General features: G+C 40.8%; 1 protein-coding gene across 5 annotated transcripts in view; it reads right to left on the reverse strand.

The window, feature by feature from the left end:
• LOC131251477 (probable serine/threonine-protein kinase SIS8) overlaps window positions 1-14,209 on the reverse strand; it is a 63,496-nt gene that overhangs the window by 8,905 nt on the left and 40,382 nt on the right. For 2 of the 5 annotated variants that reach the window (XM_058252200.1, XM_058252204.1), the window contains exons 11-12: window positions 7,309-7,358; window positions 6,907-7,083 (exon numbers count right to left, since the gene is read on the reverse strand). The exons of 2 other annotated variants lie outside the window; for them this stretch is intronic. In XM_058252200.1, the coding sequence (XP_058108183.1) occupies window positions 6,907-7,083; window positions 7,309-7,358 (227 nt within the window). The remainder of the gene's footprint in view (window positions 1-6,906; window positions 7,084-7,308; window positions 7,359-14,209) is intronic. One more of the 5 variants, XM_058252201.1, reaches the window with a different exon arrangement.

Genomic DNA, 14,209 nt, shown 5'->3' on the forward strand with positions numbered 1-14,209 from the left:
GCATCGTTTGGTTCATAAATTTTATTGATCCAGCCCAATCATGCGTAGGCCTGGACCCGCATATATTCCCCTTAATTGAATGTTTGGACTTTTGTATGCGATGTGGAATTTTTATGTTATTATTTCTGAATTAGTATGATCTAAGCCTGAAATCTTGCATATCATCTTTAAATTTCATGTCCTGCATCAAATTTCGTATTAGAGCATAGGGTTCTTATAGGAGAATGCATTAAATGTTTAGGGTTTAGTTGTTTATGTCCATTATACATCAATTCTCATCATATATGACTGTTTAGAGGTCCATAAACCCTGACATAAGCTGCTGAAATTTTCTGTTATCCCCTTATTTGAATTATTTTAGAAATTAACTTAGCTTTCTGTTTCTAAGTTTAGAAACTTTCCTTTTCTGTTTTTAGAAACTAAATTTTAAAAAACTTTCTTAATCTGTTTTTAGAAACTAATTTCCTTTCCTTTTTCTTTTTAGAAACTAGTTTCCTTTCCTTTTTCTTTTTTTAGAAACTAGGTTGTTTATATATATATATATATATATATATATATATATATATATATATATATATAGAAACTTTCCTAATTTGTTTTTAGAAACTTTCCTAATTTGTTTTCAGAAACTTTCCTTTTTCGTTTTTAAAAACTAGGTTGTTTCTTAAAAAATTTTAAAAAATAAAAAAATAAATAAAATAAATCTTATATTTTGGCAACTATATTGCTGAATTTTGGTTTGCACCCTACACTAAACATGGAATAACTGCTAGAGTCACTAAACAAGTTGTCCCAGCAGATCGAGTTTTTGGATAAGCACTTGAAAATGGACCAATGCTTTGAACAACTTGACATGCGCATTACCCAACTAAAGACCATCGCCAGGACAAATCCCACCATTGGGGTAGATGTTCAGTCTCAGGCAGGTGGCCTGGAGGATAGACCAATGAATGAAGTTGGTCAAGGAATCAATTATGGGCGTGCACCCACTCCATGAGGGACATCAAGACCACTATTTTGAGGGGTACAACATGTGTGGCCTTGTGACTGGACAGAGTGGAAGCTAGTGTAGAGTTACCCACTGAAGCCATTCCGGTAATGGATGAGTTACGTGATGTCTTTCCTGATGATCTACCGGATGAGTCTCCCCCTAGGAGGGATACAGAGCACACCAGAACATAGGACACCGTAATACCTACAGCCAAGTTTGCATTTAATAGTTCTGTCGATAGGTCTCAATCCTTATGAAGTCGTTACTGTTTATAAACCCGGAAAACCTATTGATCTTGTTCCTATGTCACTGTCCCATAGGGCGTCAAAGCCTACAGAGTTTTTTGCTCATCACATTCATTTATGACATCAAGAAATCAGGCAGAAGATCACTACTAGTAATGAACATTACAAATTTTCTGTAAAACAGCATAATCGTTTCAAAAAATTCAATATTGGGGACTCTGTGATGGTCCGCATCAGGCCAAGCGGTACCCTCCGGGGGCTATTCGTAAGTTACACGCGCGTAGGGCTGGACCCTTCAAAATTATAAAATGAAACGGTGTCAATGTGTATGAGGTAGATCTTCCATCTTCCATAGGAATTAGTTTCACATTCGATGTGGAGGATCTAGTTACTTTTCAGGGGACCATTGATACTTTGTCCGGCCCTTCGCCCACCCATCTTGATTCCTCATATTTATCCCTTGAACCATGGCCCATTCCCGACCCATTTTCTTAGCCTCTACCTCTCATACCTACTCTTCCTGACCTTTCTTCACAACCTCTACCTCCCATATCTACTCTTCCTGACCCATTTTCTCAGCCTCTACGTCTCATACCTACCCGTCCAGACTCATTTTTCCAGCCTCTACCTCTCATACCTATCCGTCCTAATCCATTTTCTCAGCTTTTACCTCCCATACCTACTCTTCTTGACCTTTCTTCCCAGTCTCATTCTCCCATACCTAACCTTCACACACCCAGAGAGAAAATAGAGGATATCCTGGACCATCAGATAGTTTCAACGTCGGAAGGTTGGTTTCAGAAGTACCTGGTCAAATGGAAGTCACGTCCAGCTTCAGACAGTACGTGGCTCACTGAGAAGGAGCTTCAGAGACTTGATCCTGACATCCTTGAGCGGTTCAGGAGTTTTATTTCGTCAATGGCAAAATCTTCGCAGCCAGGAATAATTGATGGGGACATCACGCACATGTATGCCAGAAGGAAGACCCCACTGTTGATCTGGATCGATGACGACGTCCAGGGAGGGCTTCCTAGTTAGGAGACGAAGTTTTAATTCAAAAGAGTGGGCCCGACAATCAAGAAAAGCCCACCATGGGATCTCATGATCGTAGCCCACTAGTCGGATTGATTTCATATTTTAGGTTTTGCTTATTTATGTTATTTAGAACATCATAAATGCTTTAGATTTCTTTGATTGATTTTTATTTTAGTTTACTTCATCGCCAAGTAATAGGTTGCGCACATGGCGCGAGTTTTGGAGTATATGGTTTTCCCTATAAATAGGCACCCCATGTAGTTCTTTGAATTCCTTGAAGATTAATAAAAATTCTGCGTTTTCCTACTCTCTGAGTTGTAAAGCTTAATTGGGTGCAACGTCCTCCCTTCTTCGAAGGGTTAACTACCGTGGTGCGAAGCCACATCTATCCCGATTCACCTCCATCCATCGCCATCTCTATTACACGTCTTATACCATCCACCATTCTCATCTCCCATAATCATCTGCGCTACAAATCTGTCCCTTATTGCATCAAATTCCCTCTCTTCAACAGATTTGCAGAATCTGGCCTTGCAGGGTTGAAACTTCGATGGAGCACCACGCCCAGCCTTTAGCTCGGATCAACGTGAAATTTAGGGGTTTTGAAGCCCAAGCCTGGCCAACCAACCCCAAGGAGACGATTTTTGGATACATGGGCCCCACACACGTGCGTCAGGTCCCACTCGTGGTTCGCATGTGACAGTTGTTGTCTGGTTCAGGGTTCCCTCTCCTTTACTCTCTCATATTTGTTTTTTCATAAACCCTAACCCTAGATGGTCCTGAATCCCCAAATTCTATCCCTATTCTCACCCTAGGATTCCCTGAATTGAAATTGGTAGATCCCTTGGATTAGGGCCTGATTACTATGCATGTGTGGATGATTATTTCTAATCTTTGAGCATCGTTTGGTTCATAAATTTTATTGATCCAGCCCTATCATGTGTAGGCTTGGACCCACAGATTCCCCTTAATTGAATGTTTGGACTTTTGTGTGGTATGTGGAATTTTTATGTTATTGTTTCTGAATTAGTATGATCTAAGCCTGAAATCTTGCATATCATCTTTAAATTTCATGTCCTGCATCATTGGGGAAGAGAAGGTGAGAAAGATGTCTTTGGGGGGGGGGGAATGAAGAGGAGGAAATGTAGGGACCTAGATCTTAGATGCATTAAGAGCAATGACAAAAGGGGGGCATTGGCTAAGGATAGCGAGATCAACGAAATGTGAAATTATTGCCACAAATTTTTAAACGGCAACCATTCTGAGAGGTTAAGGATAGAAGGAATCATAAAGTCAAATGTGACCAGTATAAATACATCTGTAAGATTTGGATATTTGAAGCAAAAGGAACTATAAGAAAGATACAAGCAAGAAAGGCCTAAGGAATGTATTATATACCATCATAGATTTGGAAGTGCATGAGAAAGATTCGCCAATTTTGGTTAATTAAGTTATTCAACAAGATTGCAAGAACAAAGATAATGCAAGAACAAAGATAATGTCAGACGTGGAGGAAGAGTATCAGTGGAGTAAACTCAGGAGCAGTGTTTTAAATATCGATGATGTCGACCGATATATCCCACGATATATCTTGTATCCCACCTGTGCGATATGAAACACACAGGCAGTGTCGATATATCCCACATGTTCGAACCAGAGAGCATTTTCAATTTTCAATCCCTTTTTTTGTTGAGATTATATTAAATCAGTGTCAAATGGTTATAAATTCATTAGTTCTTCATATTTTGCATGAAAAATCATGGAGTTGAGCTTTGATTTCGATATCCATTGGTTCTTCATGTTCTCCATATTTTATTTTATTTTCAAAATTTTCTTTCGACCAGCTGTCAATTGAGACTAAGTTTGAAGTATTTAGGAGTATTTGATGAAATGATCATCGCAAACACTCCAATTTCAAATTTTAAGTGTAGGTGGTCTGATTTGGGGAAATTTTGAAATTTCCCCAAATTGCTTGCAATGTTGCACTCCAAACATGAAATCAAGCACATATGAGGGCTGATTTATTGATTTGTCAAGTCCTTGTCAATTTTTTTAAATAAAAATCATTTTTAATTAAAAATTATTAAAATATTTTTTTTATTAGAATTTTCCTTCAACCAACTTTCAATTGAGACTAATTTCGAAGTTTTTAGGAGTGTTTGATGAGATGATCATCACATACGCTCTAAATGTTATGCATTCAATTTGAATATATTAATTCAGTCAAACGACGCAAAGCTTATGACCCTATATAAAGGAAACCTATTATGGGAACTTCTTTTTTGAGATGTTATGACATAAAAGTATGTATTAAGGTCTTTTTTAATAATCCTTGAAGTTCCATCGAAAAATTCAACCATTTTCCCAATGTTTTCCCATGTCTCCCAAAAAGTGTGATAAACTATCTGATACAAACGATATATCCCATGCGATAACCGATACGAATCTATATCCCAAGGATGAGAAACATAACGCAATACCGATATTTCGAACATTGCTCAGGAGTCATACTAGCAAAGAGTAAGGCATGAGATAAATTATCAGAAAATCAATTTGGATTGAAGTCAGGGAGGGAGATGAACAGTCGAGGCTATTTTCTTATTCGGACAGTCAACGGAGATGCAGTTATTTTTGTTCTTGTCAGTTTTTAGTTGTATTTTCTGTTTTATTACTTGCACCCTATAAGATTCGAATCATATGAACCTATTTTGGATAATGCTTATATCACTAATGCCCAACAATGCATGGTTCTATCCCCTAAATAATGGAAAACTATCATGAATGTCTCCATGTGTGTGTGTGTGTTGTAATTTTTTGAGTGCTAAGTGTGTAATCATGTGTTTTTTAACGTCTCCTGCAGTTTCACTGAAAATTTCCACCATTTTCCTGATATTCATGAATGTCTCCATGTGTGTGTGTGTGTGTGTGTGTGTGTGTGTGTTGTAATTTTTTGAGTGCTAAGTGTGTAATCATGTGTTTTTTAACATCTCCTGCAGTTTCACTGAAAATTTCCACCATTTTCCTGATATATCCACCAGACTGCAATATATTTCGCAGTATCTAGGAAATCATTGACCATGTTGAATTTATCTTTCAAAACAAAAAATCGCAATGAGCCAAAAGAAATAGTGTCCTAATCAAAACTAATCCTCAACAAACCACAATTCTCTCTAAACCACTCAACCGACTAAGCATCCATGAAATTGACAAAATAACCCCATACAACCCACTCTTGAAAGTCTCAAAACAACCACAAAACAGTACCACTGCTGGACTATCTTTAAAAATATTTTTTTAAAAAAAATTAGAAAAAAAAGAAAAGAAAAGAGCACAGCCGCAAGAACCTGGGCGAGGAAATTTGATTTTTGCACTCACAGTCCAAGGACAGTGACAAGTGGGTCGTCATGGTTTGAGCCAGTCCTCCCTTCACTTGAGCTATGCATTCTAGATAGCTATTGGCCCATGCTCTTGCATCAGTTTCCATTTACAGTAGGCTGACACCAGAGGAGTCAGCATTGAGTTTGTATCATTTTGCATTGGCTATGGGAGAGTTAGTTAGGCCATGTATATCGAAGACCAAGAACAACTCTGGTTAGGAGGTTCAAGTTGAAGGCTACAAGTGGGCAAGGGAACAGCCCAAACAGAAGGATGTGGTGGTAGAAAGAAAAGATTTGATGACCTATGGTTTAACGATATGGTCCTTGATAGAGGAAATGGCAGAACATGATTCGTATAACCAACTGCAATTAGTTGGGTTGAGGCTTGGATGATGGTGATGGGAGTTGGTGCACATCAGATGTGGGAGCGGAGAAACATCTGATTCAAAATGATAACTATGCAATACTGTTGCACAAAGTGTGGAGCATGGCGGCAACAAGCTCAGACGTGGGAGCGGGGAAACATCTGATTCAAAATGTTAGCAAGTACAAATGGCTAAGAAGCAGGAGTAAGAGCATGAGTCCAAAGTGCATTTCGAAGTGAGAGCAACAACTAGTTAGAAGGATCCTGCAACTAAGCTGTAGACTGTAGAACGGGCTACCTATTGAATTTTCTATGAATGTCAAAATATCTGATTCACGAAGAGAACCTACAATAATAACAAGTGCTGCTAATATGCAGGTTACTAAAGAGAAGTTCTATGCACTTTCTTCCTCATGGTACACATGGAAAACATGTCTACTTTGTTGTCCTGGTGTGCCACTACACGGATAGGCCATATCCCAAAAAAGCAAAAACCAAAGGGATTGAACTATGGTAGCTATATGCCAATGGCTTTGTAAAAGGATATATAGAGCATCCACATTCAACAAGCAAAGCCCACATCAATTGGATGGTCAGAGTTGTTGAGTCACTCCGCTTGATGATCCACCAGATCAACACCAGTGATCATTAGACATGTTTTTCACGTGCACAGTGAAGGAACTGCAAAGAACTATACAGCGGACTGCATGTTAGCATTCCTCTAATAAAAAATAGAACAAATCCTATTTCTGATATTTATTCTAGACAATGGACAGAAACTTTCAGAGAGTATAAAACTGTTAGTAAACTGATCACACTGAAAGAATAAAAGAAAGTTCAGCAGACAACTCAAGAGGCAGGTTAAATGCAGAAAAAAATGATAGGTGAACTAACGTTTGCCAACACTTGCTGATGATATCGGCAATGACGGGATCCATGTCATCTGGAATGTCAAGGCGGCGATGCTGAAACCCAACAGCCCCAACAACCTGCATGGGGTTCATTCCTCCCCACGGTTGCTGTAAGGTAGTAAGCTCCCATAATATGACACCAAAGCTATACACATCACACCTGCAAGTTGCAACCGAAAGTCTTAGACTTCAGGTCCAAAACGAGGGGTGGCAACAGGTGGACCTGGAATCTATTTTGGCTTGAATTTTGAACTGCCCAGACATGGGTATTCGCATTTTGGGCCTCTAGAGCCTGGGCCCAGTCCATTGCCAACCCTAGCCTATTCAACAATATCTAAAGAAAATTATAATGTTCCCTTATATTAATTGAGGAAGTGTAACATACTTCTCATTTGAAGGTTCATTTCGAAGCACTTCAGGAGCCATCCACTCAGCCTATAGAACAGAAGATGCAAGGAAGTTTTATAAGCTCATCTCATTACAACTACTCTCCATTTAGAGAAAATGAGAATCTCAAGAACAAAACAGTGATTGGAGACTTGCAATAAATGTAAAATCAACAAAATGGAAGACCCCAATAGTATGTACCAGAAATATCAATATTCCAAAATCACTCGATATTTGAAATCTTTTGAATCTATACAAGATCATCAAGAAGTTAGTACAAAGCTTTTTAAAATTACAACATGTTGACTTCATCTGCCGTTGTCCGCATGTCTGACTCTCTTGGACATGGCTCATTTAAATAATTAATTTTTATGTTTATACAAGTGACTTTTAGAATTTTTTCCTCTTATCATTTAATTTTCGGGATTTTTCTACATATAAACAGTTATCAAACAAAATTGTTGATTGTAATCAACCTACGTAACACATTGCACCCGTGGGAGTTCTATGCTCTCATTGCCGGTCCCCAGCTTGGATAAAGGAGGGTTGTGTCAGGTTGGCAGCAGGTGTCAAACTTATGGCATAGCTGCCAACATGAATCCGAACAATAAGACAATCCAAAGCCCTTGATAGAATGGAATGGCAGAAAAGCATTCATGTAGCCAACCCCAATTAGTTGGGATAAGGCTTAGTTGTTGTTGACTTGTTGATGATGATGATGATGACGACGACGATGATGATTAACAGTTAGAATACACTATCAAATCATAATATTCGTCCACAGCCGATCTGGCTTTCAAGTGCCACCGTGTATGGCACCCCGTATCTATGTTCGACACCAACGCGCATGCAAGTGTCCAAGTTAATAGCTAACCAATTACAAGTCATTATTGCAAATGAAATCCACACAACTAAACGCCAAGAGATGCATTTCCAAAATCAGAATGAGTTGTGCAATAACCTCCTGTTTATGCACACAATTTAGCAATGAGAAAAAAAGGTCTACTCTGTGTGTGCTTATGCAAAATGGATTTGCTTCTGCAGGTAGCTGGGCTGAATATATCTAACAGCCTCCAAAGATAATACAAACTTTTTCAAGCATCTTTGAATGGATGAGCATGCCTTTGCTGCATCATGATACCAGTAGGGGGATGACTTTCACAACCTTCCCACTTTGACACATTGTACGAGGTTGGTTGAAATGAACGTGGGATTGATGGGAGTCAGACTAGAGTGGGAGCACCAATGCAGCCTTATTGATTAGGCCATGTTTGGATACCGAGAATTCCATACCAAACAATGGAGAAGGAAAAGGGTTTTCCTTTGATGTGACAATTTCTTGTTTGGATGGCAAAGAAAAAGATGAACTCCACAAAGCAATTATTACAAGTTTCCAATTTTGGATTCTTGGCACAAGAAACTTGGTGACTGTTGTGAGAGGAATATGATAGTTCCACTTACTATCCAAACAAAACCTCTAAAATTGGAATCCGTATTTCAATAATGCTCAAAGAAATCATCATTAGAAAAATTGCCCCCCTTCCTTTTCCTTGGATTCACATATCCAAACATGCTAAGTCCCCCACGAATAAAAGCATTTTGACATGTAGCACCCCATTTAACTGAGACTGAGAGTGTCAGACAAATACAGGGTGTTTGACACAGTGATTATTAAAAATGAGATTTGCTGGCATGTCCAAACATTGAAATACTAAATGATCATCTTAATAGTACATAGTAACCATTTACGGGGCGGGCAGTTTGGTAAAGTGGAAATATTGAAATACTAAATGATAATCCTAATAGTATATTGTAACTATTTATGGGGTGGTTTGGCAAAGTGGAAAGCAACTTAAATTCCATTGTGTTGAAAAGTTAGTCTCCACTGTTGTTTCCACCATTTCCATGAAAACCACATTTCAATAGGTGCAATTTTCCAAGGAAAACAGCCATCTATTTCCTTTCTTAGACCTGTTAATTACACTCCCTTGGGCTTGAGGAAATCTTACAAACCCAACAATCATCTTCTCAAGTGCATGTCTTCCCAATGATGTGACCCTCTCTTCTCCAGCACATCTTCCCACCAGTGGTCAGCTTCATTGATTCTTTTTTTGAATAGTGACTAAATATATTACCAAAAAACAACAGAAGAACAAAACACAGAAGGTGACCCTCTTATCACCTTCCAAATAGAACATGGGGAACCACAAAGCCACATAAAGCGGGGAAAACAGAAACAAGGCCCCAAAGAGGAAGAACAAAAACTATCAAGGGCTTGAAAACACTCTACTCCAATCCCCCACCAGATCACCAAACAACCACCCCTTGGAATGCCATGATGCAAGAGCATAACTAATGATTATAGACGAGATCCTTCCAATCAAAGCTACAATAGAGGCTTCTTTCCTATTGAAGATCCTGCTATTCATTCCTCCCCTTCCCCCCAACCAATTCTGAACAAGCCTCTTGCAACCATTGAAGGAACCATTTAACCATTCATGAGCCCACTGAGCAGTTGAGCACCCAAAACACCCAGAATACTCGAGGAGGGGTGCTTGCAGGCAAGGGGTGAAAGTGTATCTGCAAAGTGCTCCAGTGGAGCACCAAGTGACAGGGGCATGACATGTTCAATGTTGATAAGATGAGAGGTGGTAGGTGAGCAACAATGGGGAGCTAGCATTTGTGGGTGGGTGTATAGCAAGAGCATTAGGGATGGCTACACCCACTCCTAGCCTGCTGGTGGCAGGAGGATTGGTATCTGAACCTATTGGTTTGGAGGAGTGTGAGGGGTTTAATGTGCCAAGTAGCTACACCATGGTTCGGGCTCGGGCGACATGGCTAGTTGGGAATCAGACTCAAGGTGAGATAGTGGTACGGACCGAAGTCACACCAACATGTGGACAAGGGGGTCTTGATGGTTGACGGCGGGAATGACACTTTTTCTGATATGTGGAAAGGGGAGGGTTGTTGTCTTGAATACATGCAGAAAAGAGCAATACGTGGTGACAGGATTTCAATGACTGGCAGCAAGAATGCCACTTCTCTCGACACGTGAAAAAGGGGAGCGTTGCCATCTCTCAAGTCCTGTAGGGAAGATTTCAACGCATGGAGAACTTAGAGGTCGGACTCTCATGCCTTCTCCTAGGTGTGTAGTGGAAACGATTATCTTTTTTTTAAAAGGTGAATACACACACACCATATGGGTTCTTGAACCCATGAACTCAGAGTAGAAACACGGTGTCTACCACTGAACCATGAGTAGAGACCCCATGGTGGAAATGATTTTCTCCGACGTGCTTGCTATTTATTAAATCATCACACATAGGGGTGTACATCTAGGGCTGAAAGTTGGGCGGGTTGGGGCAGGTTGGTGCTCAACCCTAGCCCAACCCAAGGTTCCTATACCTCAAACCTAACCCAACCCAACCCAACCCAAGCCCAACCCAAGTGGGCTCGGTCGGGTTGGGCGGATACATGCTAATATTTTCATTATTACATTAGTCTATTATATTTCAATACACTTCTTATTTTTTTAGCTATGATTTTATTAACTATATATGTAGTTATTTCTGGTAAAGAACTTTAATTTTTCTAAACAAACAAGCTAAAATTTAGGACTACTCCTTTAAAGGTCGTGTTATGTAGTACGCAATCTATTTGAGAGAGAGAAATCTGACATATCTTGTTATCTTGAATCATTGGAAATGGCGTGGACCAATGAGACCCGATGGCACTAGAATTTCCTATGCCTTCAACACAAATGATCCACACTCAATTACAATTTATAACTTACATATTGATCGGGTTCGGGTTGGGTCGGGCAACCCGAGACCTTAACCCAAGCCTGACCCAACCTTTATCGGGTTGGTGTTTATATAGCCCAAGCTCGAGACCAAACCCGGTACATCCTGCCCGAGCCCAACCCAGTGTTGGGTCGGTCGGGTTGAACCCGCCCAACTTTCAGCCCTATGTACATCGAGTCGAACTGAGTCGAGCTGGCCTCAACTCGACTCGGCTCGGACACTAGCTGACCCCGGCTCGAACTTGGCTCGGCTCGGTCCTCAAGCCTGACTGGCCAGTTCGAGCCGAGTTCGAGCCAAGTTCGAGTCGAGTTCGCCTGTGCAGCATTTTCACAAACACATGGACTACACCTTCAAAATCTCACTGTATGTAAAACACGGTTCGGTCAGCAGCTCGGGCCAGTTCGAGCTGAGTTCGCCTGTGCAGCATTTTCACAAACACATGGACTACACTTTCAAAATCTCACTGTATGTAAAACAGCGGCAGTGGTTTTACAGGTTTTTTATCAAACACCTTCTAAGCAAAATAAAAATCAAGAAAAAAAGGGTATTTATTTCATATACATACCTTCCTTGCCACCAGCCAAGGGTATTTGTTTCATATACATACCTTCCTTGCCACCAGCCAGACTTCGTTGAGTCATTTCATTAAACACATGGTGAGCAACATTAATATCAAAGTAACCAAGTCACCGAACTGGTTCGATCCGAGTTCGATTCGAGTTGGTTCGATCCGAGTCGAGTTGAGCTGAGGTGATGCAGAACATGAAATTCAAGTATGATATGCAAGATTTCAGGCTTAGATCATACTAATTCAGAAACAATAACATAAAAATTCCACTTCCCACACAAAAGTCCAAACATTCAATTAAGGGAAATCTATGCGGGTCCAGGCCTACATATGATGGGGCTGGATCAATAAAATTTATGAACCAAACGATGCTAAAAGATAAGAAATAATCATCCACACATGCATAGTAATCAGCCCCTAATCCAAAGGATTTATCAATTTCAATTCAGGGAATCCTAGGGTGAGAATAGGGATAGAATTTGGGGATTTAGGATCATCTAGGGTTAGGGTTTATGAAAAACAAATATGTGAGAGTAAAGGAGAGGGAACCCTGAACCAGAAGACAACTGTCACGTGCGAACTACGAGTGGAACCTAACGCACGTGCGCTGGTGATCGGCCGCAAGTATGTTGGGCCCACATACCCAAAAATCGTCTCCTTGGGGTTGGTCGGTCAGGCTTGGGCTTCAAAACCCCCAAATTTCACGTTGATCCGAGCTACGGCCGGGGTGTGGTGCTCCATCAAAGTTTCAACCCTCCTGCAGGGCCGAATTCTGCAAATCTGTTGAAGAGAGGAAATTTGATGCAATAAGGGACGGATTTGTAGCGCAGATGATTATGGAAGATGAGAAGGGTGGAAGGTATAAGACAGGTAATAGAGATGACGATGGATAAAGGTGAATCGGGATGATGTGGCTTCGCACCACGGTAGTTAACCTTTCGAAAAATGGAGGGCTTTGCACCCAATTAGGCTTCACAACTCGGAGAGTAGGAAAACGCAGAATTTTTATTAAGCTTCAAAAAGAACTACAAGGGGTGCCCATTTATAAGAAAACCATATACCCAAAACTCGCGCCATGTGCGCAACCTATTATTTGGCGATGAAGTAAACTAAAATAAAAACCAAACAAAGAAATCTAAAGCGTTCATGATGCTCTAAATAATAACAATAAGCAAAACCTAAAATATGAAATCAATCCGACTAGTGGGCTACGATCATGAGATCTCATGGTGGGCTTTTCTTGATTGTCGGGCCCACCCTTTTGAATCAAAACTTCTTCTCCTAACTAGGAAGCCCTTCTTGGACGTCGTCATCGATCTAGATCGACGGTGGGGTCCTTTTGACGTATGCGCATAAGGGGCGGCATGCGTGCGCGTGATGTCCCCATCAATTCTCCCCGGCTGCAAAGATCCACTGGCGAAATAAAACTCCTGAACCGCTCCAGGATGTTAGGATCAAATCTCTGAAGCTCCTCCTCAGTAAGCCACGTGTTGTCTGAAGCTGGCCTTGACTTCCATTTAATCGGGTACTTCTGAAACTCGCCGTCCAATGTTGAAACTATCTGATGGTCCAAGATATCATCTATTTCCTCTCTGGATCTGTGAGGTTAGGTATGGGGGGCAGAGGCTGCGAAGAAAGGTCAAGAAGAGTAGGGATGGGAAGTAGAGGTTGGGAAAATGGGTCGATACGGGTAGGTATGGGAGGTAGAGGCTGGAAAAATGGGTCGAGACGGGTGAGTATGGGAAGTAGAGGCTGGGACAATGGGTCGGGAAGGGTAGGTATGGGAGGTAGAGGCTGAAAAAACGGGTCGGAACGGGTAGCTATGGGACGTAGAGGCTGAGAAAATGGGTCGGGAAGGGTAAATATAAAAGGTAGAGGCTGGAAAGAAAGGTCAAGAAGAGTAGGTATGGGAGGTAGAGGCTGGAAAAATGGGTCGGGAAGGGGCCATGGTTCAAGGGATAAATATGGAGAATCGGGATGGGTGGGCAAAGGGTCGGACAAAGTATCAGTGGTCCCCTGAAAAGTAACTAGATCCTCCACATCGAATGTGAAACTAATTCTCATGAAAAATGAAAGATCTACCTTATACACATTGAGACCATTTCGTTTTATAATTTTGAAGGGTCCAGCGCTACACGCGTGTAACTTATGAACGGCCTCCGGAGGGTACTACTCAGGCCTGATGCGAACCATCAGAGTCCCTAATATTGAATTCTTTAAAACGTTTATGCTAGTTTGCAGAAAATTTGTAATGTTCATTACCAGTAGGGATCTTCTGACTAATTTCTTGATGCTATGAATGAATGTGATGCACAAAAGACTCTACAAGCTCTAACACCATATGGGACTGTGACATAGGGACAAGATCAATAGGTTTCCCAGGTTTATAAACAGTAATGACTTCATAAAGACTGAGACCTGTGGACCTATCGACAGAACTATTACACGCAAACTCGACTATATGTATTACGGTGTCCCATGTTCTGGTGTGCTCTATATCCCTCCTAGGGGGAGACTCATCCGGTAGA

The sequence above is a fragment of the Magnolia sinica genome, chromosome 7 (genome assembly GCF_029962835.1).
Source record: "Magnolia sinica isolate HGM2019 chromosome 7, MsV1, whole genome shotgun sequence".
Taxonomy (NCBI): domain Eukaryota; kingdom Viridiplantae; phylum Streptophyta; class Magnoliopsida; order Magnoliales; family Magnoliaceae; genus Magnolia; species Magnolia sinica.